General features: G+C 42.4%; 1 protein-coding gene across 19 annotated transcripts in view; it reads right to left on the reverse strand.

Annotated features, from left to right (window-relative positions):
- Positions 1 to 10,126, reverse strand: part of LOC107268823 (RNA-binding protein Musashi homolog Rbp6) — a 206,405-nt gene that overhangs the window by 16,988 nt on the left and 179,291 nt on the right. For all 19 annotated transcript variants that reach the window (XM_025086098.1, XM_025086100.1, XM_025086101.1 and 16 more), the window contains 5 exons: positions 9,107 to 9,155; positions 7,600 to 7,682; positions 7,266 to 7,350; positions 791 to 823; positions 453 to 536 (listed from right to left, as the gene is read on the reverse strand). In XM_025086098.1, the coding sequence (XP_024941866.1) occupies positions 453 to 536; positions 791 to 823; positions 7,266 to 7,350; positions 7,600 to 7,682; positions 9,107 to 9,155 (334 nt within the window). The remainder of the gene's footprint in view (positions 1 to 452; positions 537 to 790; positions 824 to 7,265; positions 7,351 to 7,599; positions 7,683 to 9,106; positions 9,156 to 10,126) is intronic.

A 10,126-nucleotide genomic window follows, 5' to 3' on the forward strand; every position in this document is an offset into this window, starting at 1 on the left:
GGAGGGGGAGGGGACAGAGAGAGATAGAGGGGTAGAGACCGACTCCGCGAGTGGGTACTTAGAAATTTGTAGTGGAAAACTGGCAGGGAATGAACAATTGAAAAACAAATGATTGAATAACGAAGAGGGAAGTGAGGAACGAGGAATAAGTAAAATAAGGAAAATAAGTAAAATAAGGAAAATAAGTAAAATAAATATCCAGTTTGTGTGTACAGCCGACTATACAGCAAAGTATGGGCTTGACGCGAAACCACGGACAAAATTCTCGAAAGACTCTGCACAAGTTCACAGAGGCATGGCGTTGTAGAGGTCCAAACTGGGATGGTAAAAAAGTGCAGTTGGGGTGGATGGATTGTGGTGATGTGTCGTGTGAGCCGTTTGCATATGGCTCAAGTTGACATTCAAGTGGCCAACGTGATGCACATTATGATGATTAAGACTAAAGTGATTACCTGTTGGGTAGGGCAGTCCAAAACTAGGATATCCTGAATAGCCGCGACCCGCCGCGTATGCCGCATAGGCTGCCGCTGGAAAACCTGTGAACAATTGAAACGCAACGATTCGCCTTAGTCTTCGCTCTATTCTTTCAACAACGATCAATCTCTCATTCGCGCGTTGCATCCCCAATTAATTGATTATTTCTTATTGCTAATAATATAGTCCGAGTTCTCAAGATAAGATCAAGATAATAGTATATAGAGTACAGAGTCACGCCATTTTCATTAGGAATCACGTTCCCTCATCTTATCGAATGTTAATTAAATAATTAACGTTGTCCTTAGATACTTACCATCAGGCAATGCTCCCAAGGACCACATAAAATCTATAAAAAGAAAAAAAGACTGATTAACGTTTGAACAGAGAGGGCAGAAGATTATATTCTACGGGTAGGTAACGGTTAGTTAGAGCGGAGCTCCACTACCATCAGAATCACCATGACGGCCACCTTCACCATCACCATCACCATCACCATCACCATTATCATCAGCTTCGTCTTCGCCTTCGCCTTCGCCTTCGCCTTCGCCTTCGCCTTCGCCTCCGCCTCCGCCTCCGCCACCGAATTATACAAAACACGTGGTGAGCACAAACGATACGCTGACAATAAAAGAAAGAGAGAGAGAGATGTAGAAACGGCGAGGAGACGGATTGTGATGCAGATTTAATGGCAAAGGTGGAGGCTGAATCAGAGGCTGAGTCACAAGCGAAACCGGAGACGGAGACGGAGACGGAGACGAAGACGGAGACGGAGACGGAGACGGAGACGGAGAATGGAATTGAGATTGTGACGGAGTTTCGGATAAAAGTATTGCTCAAGGCAATACTGTCAAAAATTTAAGGGATTCAGGAATGAGGAACGGTGGTATCAAACGGTACGTGAGGGAAGATAATAAGAAAATAAAAAATGTATACGAAAGCATCTAGGTTAGTTATAAAGAGGGCATCCATGAAATTTCATAATTTGACACTAAATGAAAAACCACACAACCAAGTGCGAAGACTATCCTTTAACTAACTCTTGACTAAATTCTTACTAAATTTCGACGACTAGAGACTCTCACTAAACTACAGCGCCGCTTCATGTCAATCTACGAGAAACAAATTTTCCCTATTTTCTAGAGTTATTGTAGCCTTTACATAGGTATTGGTTAATTTTAAGTACCGTTTAACGTGTTTTACGCACTAGTTGTTCTATATGTGTCTTATCAACTAGATATATGTGTAGGTACCTAGATGAACTAAAGATCGGTTGCTGCCACGCTCTATGATGGTACATGTTAGTGCAAGCCTCGGAAAGAGTGTCACCACTGGCTCGTCTCTTTTCATTCGGTACCTTTTAAGGTTTGATCTTGAAACTTTGAAAATTTGTCAATTGTTCGAAACTTTTCACGATGTTGAAGGAGCTGTCTGGGGTAGGGTAGTGCCTCTATCGCTTTCGCATAACAAGCTGTCGGACTCTGTCATCTTTGAGGCCTCGGTATCTCTGACAGACTGCGATGGTAATAATCGAGCCAAACCCATAATAATGCAGGCAGCGCATGACCGACCTACTACGACATTTAATTAAATTGACGATACGATATAATAGGTATTATATTCAAAAACATTGACCACAATCTACAATCTACAATTTGGCTATTCTAATCTCCAGAACCATATATTTATCTCACATTACGTAGGTCGAAGTATAGATTTTTATTCTAAAAATTAAGTTACACCGACATAAATTAATAATAGTGTTTATGATTTCGTACCTAGTCTATCTGGGCTGGTTTTGAGACATTACGTCTCGCGCTTCTGTTTTGCTGACTTTTGACGTCTTTTCTTGACTCGATCGAATTACCTCATCTACCCCCTCACCGTACACATCCCCTACTCTTGTGTGTATTATGAGTCTGCATTTGTTCGTCACTGTTCTCTTCTGGCAAACGAATGCAACCTTGCCCTTGCCCTTGCCCTTGCCCTTGTGCAGCTTATCAACATCTTACAACGTATCTCACCCTGTTATATTTAACATTGCGTACCGCACGTACGCGTCTTTCAAGTTCCAAAGCAGCTCAGCCCAGTGCTCCATCTCCCTCCTTCTTTTTCATCGTATTTTTCAATCAGCACACACATCTTATTGATCCCAAAATCAATATAAAAATCAGGAGCAGAAAAATCCAAAAAAAAAAAACATTAAATAATGACAAGCTTTCAGCTTCAAGGTACTCATGAATTCTGGTCGTTCAGAACTTTCACCGAGGAGGACAGCGCACTCTCGTATAGGGAAATAAGGCTCTCACCGTGATCAGTTGCAATCGGATGAGCTTTCATTGCGCGCCTTAAGGAAGTCTTAATTTTGCGAAAAGAAAAGAGAGATAAACAAAAAAAAACATAAAAAGTTAGTCCCGCGCCTTTTGCCTTTTAATTATCTTCATATTTGAGCTTCGATATTAAGGCAATCTAATGTAACAGCGCAAGATATCGCAATGATTATATGTATATCGAATAATAAATTAACGCATAGCAAGGTGAATATGACGAGTAAGCGAATCAAAGACTGAGGCAGCAAGAATTAGCGTGTCGTACTAACTGATCATCGTATACACAAGCAGTCGCATATATGTAGGGTACATGGAGATAATGCAACTTGTAAGCGATAGTGGATATAATGTAATAGGTTTTCATTACATCCACTGTTGTTTTTTTCTTTTTTTCAGTGTTCCAATCGAGTCCATTTAAGGAAACTGATATACACTGTCAGATAATGTCTAATTGTAAGACTGACGAACAATGAAGAATCACAAACAAACTACCAAATATATTTCGTTCTCTTCCTCGAAGTAAATCACGCGATCAAACAATACAGGAAACAGTTGGATGCGTGATTGAATGAACGAATTGATAAAAGGATAGATAGATAGATAGATAGATAGATAGATAGATGAATAGAAGTAGAGAGAGAGAGAGAGAGAGAGAGAGAGAGAGAGAGAGAGAGAGAGAGAGAGAGAGAGAAGCAAACTCGAATATGGAATGATCAGGAAGTACAGTAAAATCTTCTTATTGAGGGTTTCATTAATCGCGAATTGATAAATTTTCATATTCAAACGTTGAAAAATCATCTAGCATAATGCTTCAAGAATAAAAAAGAATACAATACATGTAACATCCTGTTACACGTAAATAGAAATTCCGCGCATCGGACATGACTATAGTTTATTATTTTTCTTAATATTTCTGTTTCTGTTAATGTTAAGAATGAGCAGTTTGAGCGGCTGCTTACGTAATTATAGTATTAATTAATAATTTCGTTATATTGTAATAACTATTTCCCGTTATACGTGATTGCCTGTATTGATGGCACTTTCTCGGAAAGAAACCCCCGCGAATACCGTAGATTTTACTATATTGCCTAGTAAGACAAGAGATCTATGCTAGCGATATCGATGTGTTATTTGCAACGCTAGTACCTAGATAATAGACTATTCGACAGAGGAGAACGCAGAGTTCAATCAAGTTTTCCCCTCTAACTAACGAGCCTAAGTAACCTAGATTATAATAAATATCTAAATGAGACAATTATATGTACCTATACCTATGCCTAGCGTATATGTGTACTGCCTCGATATGTATAGGTCTATCATACAACTAATACGTATATAGTATATGTATAATAATTATGCGATTTCGTCATAAGACATAGGACATAGGTATTCATACCGTTGATATCAAACATACTATAAGAGTAGCGCTGAGTACAAAACAATTCTTTTCTTTACTAAAAACAATTCCTTACCTACTTTATTAGTAATAAATACGGGAATGTGTTTATAGATGTATAAGTGTACAAGTGTACAGGGATTTGTGTTCCAGACGTGACGCACGCGCACGCGCACGCACGCACGCGCGTTAAGGGTGTGTTTCTGTTTTTTTTACTGTTTTACTAAATTCATACATACAAATACCTTGATTTTTTTTTTTGTAAATTAACGACTAACGTAACGCTGTGTCCCACGGAGGAACTACATGTATTGAGAATACACCTCTTTATTATGAAATTTCATGAAATTTTGGATGATACCATAAACGGAAGCATCGAGTAAATCGTTGCTGTCCTTTTTTGTATGAATTTTTATTGCAAGAGTAACAGCCGTAAGGCTGAGAAGACTTCGTGACGTGAGAGCGTAAAGAGACGGGCAGGTTGCGTACCAGATAGACGGTCCCAATGGAAAAACAACAACGCGTTTCTAATTGAAAGTTTTCGAAATACCGGTCTCATTGGACACTGCACAGCAAATCCAAGTGTGTTTATTTTCCCTATCATTTCTATGGTAGTCACTTTTGACAGACTTACAAGTATGTTATTTTTACGTTGAAATTTTTTGGAAATAACGACACTCCTGTTAGTGTCTAAAAGTGACTACCATCGAAAGGATAGGGAATTTGGATTTGCAGTGTATTAATTTAAGAACGACGAAACGTTAATCGCTCATCTTTCGTTTTCGATCGTTGGTTGCCTGTCTCTGATGATCGAACCGCAACGACATCAGTGCCCACGTTTAAGGAACTCTTCTGCTCCGCGAACCATTGGAAAATCATTGTTGAAAGTGGCACTATTCTCTTGGTCCAACCATAGTTTACACGCGTCGTCACGTACAGGAAGTGAACGGCACAGGAAAGCACAGGAAAGCACGGCACGGCACGGCACGGCACGGGACGCCGTTCCTTCGAATGCATTCGCTCTTTTTTTTTTTTTTTTTTTTTTTTTTTTTTTTTTTTTTTTTTTTTTTTTTTTTTTTTTTTTTTTTTTTTCGAAACTACATATTTATAGAGACACTCTCAGGCTTACACACATATGTTAACAACCACCAGGTACATTTTCGTCTCCTTTGTCCATCGCGTTTTGTTTTGCGAGTCAAGTGAATGGGAAAGTTTTGGGGGTAAGATATGCATTCACAATTTGAAATATGTAATAAGAAGAAAACGCGAGCGCCACCACGACGTACGATGTAGCCCTTACAATTAGATGCTGACTGCCCTCTCATTCTTTATATGTATACTGCCAACTTTTTCTACTACTGACCGATACCGTTGTCCCTTGAAATATTTAAATTTTCTTTGTTGTCCTATTCCACCTCTTTTGCGAAACCCATTGAACGTATTCGTTCAGTTAACTTTATCGAGAAATCTAGGAGAAAGGGCCTATTTTCAGTCATTAGTGTCATGGCTAATTGACAAATAAATTTCAACTTTTTTCATTCTTCGCATCACTTTCCATTTCTCCTTCTTTTCTTGCATTACGTACACAGAATGTGAACTGAAGAGGTTTTGATTGTAATTCGTACCGTTCTTCGGTGTAATTACATCACTTTGTAATCAATGAATAATCGCGGGTGTGCTACTAGGTTCATGAAGACAAAAACGTCTGCCGGATGCTGATCAGTGATCAGAATCACGATAGCGGCAATGATAATGCCAAAAACAAGAGTAACCGATCCTCTCGTGTAAAGAAGAAGAAGAGGAAGAAGAAGAAGCACGAGCAAAGTCAAAGAGGCACGAACATAAGATTAAAATGAAAACGTAAGACGAAAAGAAAACGTATTTTTGGTGAATATACCTGAGAGTAGGCATGAATCTGTAGATTATTCAAATTATGGAAAGAAACATTTTTAGTAATTCAGTGGTCTCTTGACATTTGAACGTGTCGCTCATACTTGTAACACATTTCCCGATTACCCTATTGTCTCTAGCACTGCGATTCTGGCTAACTATCGGTCTACCAGTCTTTTTTTTCTTTTTCTTAAAATTCTTCATGATTAATCTTTTAAGTTTCTGTCTAGCTGAAAATGAGGTCCCGTCGGTATAGCTACTCGCTACTATGTACCTCCTTCGAGTCTTTCTCGATCTCTCTAGGCTACGACAAGTAGGATCCCAGTGTTCCTCGAGGGAACGCCTCAAGTGGCAAATGCTCCCACAACGATAATCACATCCCCCGCAGCTATGAAGCTCAAGGAATTCCGATAGAGAAAGGTGAAGCCCGGGTCGCAAGGAGATCGGAGTCTCTGTGAGCGAGAGCGGAGGGTACGCGATAGACGGGATCGAAAAAAAGAAAAAAGAGAGGTTCGAGGATGCGGTGATCGTGAGGGTCGTAGTAATCAAGTTTTTATGGACCAAGCGATTGGACTTCGAGCGAAAGAGTCTACGAGATTGAATCTATTGAGGTCGTGTGAGGGGAGTCAAAATGGTGCTCGGTCATAGTCCAATGGTGGGTATCGGGTGATAGACAGCGGCGGCGGCGGCGGCGGCTGCCCCCATGTCGAGTCCTTGAACGCCAAGGAGGTCGCTCATAGAGTAAGTGAGGGTGGCGGCCCTGGAAGCGGATGCGGAAGCGGCTGCTGCCGCGGCCGCGGTGGGATAGTGTGGGGGTCTCTGATTGTACGCTGCTGCAGCAGCGAGTGCTCTTTTGACATCGTAAACGGCCGCAGCGGCAGCAGCCGCAGCCGCGGGTGCCGCGGCGTACTGATAATTCGCAGCGGCGGCAGCCGCGGCGGCTGCGGCGGCGGCGGCGCCGTGCGTCGTCCCACCTACGAGGCTCGGCGCCAACAATGAATGATGAGGATGATGACCGTGATGAGCATGAGCATGGGCGTGATGATGATGATGATGATGGGAAGTGGCAGCGGTTGCCGCCGCCTGCGCAGCCGCAGCACCCGCCGAAGGAATGGGGTACGGCGCGTACCGATAGCTTGCCCCCGGGGGTGTCGCCGCGACCATCACCAACTCACCGTATGCGCCTCGCCCGGCCGCTCGCGTCTTCGCCAGATTGGTCGGCAGCATCACTTCCTTCGGTTGCGCTTTCTTGCACTCGACCTGCAACCATCACCATCGCCATTTTACCGTTTGCTTCTGCCTGGTTAACTCGACGATGCTCGGGCTGCACGAGCCACACAACTCATAACAATCGACGACAACCCTTAGCCCCCCACGGTCCACAACCCAGAACCCTCGATCTTCAACTCGAGCGTTACTGCGTCTTTTTTCGTCCCAGTAAATCCATTAGAGCCATTACAACAGCCATTAAGTCACACAGTCTCTTCACACAACTTCCTCTTCACTCACCATTTTGTTGTTGATCTCGTGGAAGTGAATTTCGCACACTTTGTCGACCACGTCCTCACTTTGAAATGTTACAAAGCCGAAGCCTGTAACAGAAAGACAGATTTAGAAAGAAAATATATAATTGGACGAAAAACCAATGAAATATTACATTAAATTATATTAAACTATGTTTCTGGGAGTTACGAAGATAATTTGAATCACACCGCTGTTCCAGCACGCAGTCCCCCGTTTTCCATGTCCTACTTTCATTTTTGCGACATCCACTGAGCGCATACGAGGGAAGCAACGTAATGCCGCCCTCTCGACTCCCTCGCCTACCCCCCCCTCCCTCCCTCTCTCTCTCTCACTCTCTCTCTCTCACACACACACTCTATCACTCTCCTTACCATATGCTCCTTATGTTTAAACTTTTACACTCAATGTCTTGGGCTACTTTCTTAAAGCTGCTATAGCAATTTCTTAATCACAATATTCTCATATAATTTTTGCCTATGGTTCTTATAGGCATCAGCGATCCGAGATTAAAAAGAATGAATTCTCTCTCCGTCTATTCTGTCGGCTTAAAAATTCTTAGAACATGCATAAATGCAAACATCCATCTATGTGGCCACTGCTGGCAACAATCACTCTTCCCAACACCACCACCAACGACACAGTGTTTCATCCATTAATGACTATTTACTGTTCCCTAACTCAAACTTAACGAGCTCCATCCTCCCTTCCTCCTCTTCGATTTTTCCCCTCGCTCGCCAAATCGCTCATTCTCTATTATTCCCTTAGCAAGTAGCTACTCCCTGACAGGTAGCCTCAGGGAACCCCAACCGACCGTTCGTAAATTATTAAACGAATTTAATTTAAGGAGCTGCCGCGTGTTTGCATTATTACTGGCGGCAGTCCTTAGATTAAGGGATATACATATATTCTTTTTGCACGCTGCTTGTTAAACAAGTGAAACTATAACGCTCCAGGAATAGAGCGAGAATTGGGAGGGGGGGGGGCGGTCAGGCAAACCTGAGAAATTCGGAAGTAAAAATAAGCGATCAAGAGACTCGGCAAGGCTATACTCGAAGGTTATATTTACGAGGGTTTACCTGCGACATAATTTTTTCACATGATCGAACCAAGAACAGTCCGAAAATGTGCGTGACAGAGTCGGCCGACGGGGTGCGGAGGCCTAGAGAGACAACTACGGTCTGTTTTGTCATGGACGCAAAATGTACTATCATCTTGCTTTAGTTGCAATATTAGCTCGATCGATCTTATTATTGTATTGTACTTTGCACATTCCTCCGATTCACCCACCCTGCATGGAACAGTGGCGTAAAGATAAAAATATAAATATTGTATGTATTTCTCGTTGAAGTAGTTAGACCCCTTAGGCTCGCGGGATAAATATAATGACACGTGGTGACTAAAGTCCTCCCCCCTCCCCCACCCCTTCTCTCGCCCCTTAAAAAATAACAATTACACCGATGGTACAGAATACCAAGAAAACTAGATCTCTTACCTCGATGTCTATTTGTTTGCTTGTCAAACATGAGCATGGCATCCTCAATCTGAAACAGAAATAAGACAATTGAACGTCGAGATACGTGATCGACGTATGCGTATCGACTGCGGGGCCATTTACTGCCATTACTGCCTTTACTGCCTTTACTGCAGCGCAGCCGCTACAAGCAACGCTTCTTCTAATTGTAAGAATGTGATCTTGGTGGATTAGGAAATAGTGTTATATCACTTTGGGACGCGATACACATTGTACCGCTTAACTCTCAACTGCTTAACACTATGAAGGTGCAACGAGGCACCTTTATAGGGTAAAAAAGAGAAAAAGAAAGAAATAATTAAGGAAAGACATAAAATTGGAGGCATTAAAGGGAAATAAAATTGGAATAATCTGTAATCGTCGAACACACATCTTTCTCTGAATTCATCATCGTGCTGTGCATTTCTAAGGATAGTGTGTTCCGAGACAAGAACATGACCTAGCATCGCGCGCTACGAATCTCCACCTCCTGACGGCTGGTGGCTGGTGGCTGGTGGCTGGTGGCTGGTGGCTGGTGACTGGTGGCACAATGTGCCAGAGCGTGGCAGAGTGTGCCTCGTGCCAGGCACAGTGCACACTCATACATCGCCGTACAGATCGACAATCCCTGCGTGCTGCTTCGCAGGTCAACCCGGACAAATTTCTAACTCCGATATGTTTTATATGTCGAGTGTGTCTGCATCTTGTTACAATTTAAACGAAACTCTTACTGCAGCCAAGTCATTGACTAGCTAACGTAATAGGGAGGGCGAAGGAGGAATGGAGTGGGGCAGGTACTAATTAACCAGTATTATCCAAGTGGACGGAGACACGCGTACTCTATTATGTCATGTACATTGTCATGAGCTAATGAGATACACCTGAACGTATCCTACGTCATTGTCTCAAAAAACGAGTGTAGCGCAAAGTGTTGGATTTTCTTACGTAACGCTGTGTTATATTATATTACGTGGCATTGTTATGTCGGTATCGTCAGCTGGA

The sequence above is a fragment of the Cephus cinctus genome, unplaced genomic scaffold (genome assembly GCF_000341935.2).
Source record: "Cephus cinctus unplaced genomic scaffold, Ccin1 Ccin1_scaffold0593, whole genome shotgun sequence".
NCBI lineage: Eukaryota > Metazoa > Arthropoda > Insecta > Hymenoptera > Cephidae > Cephus > Cephus cinctus.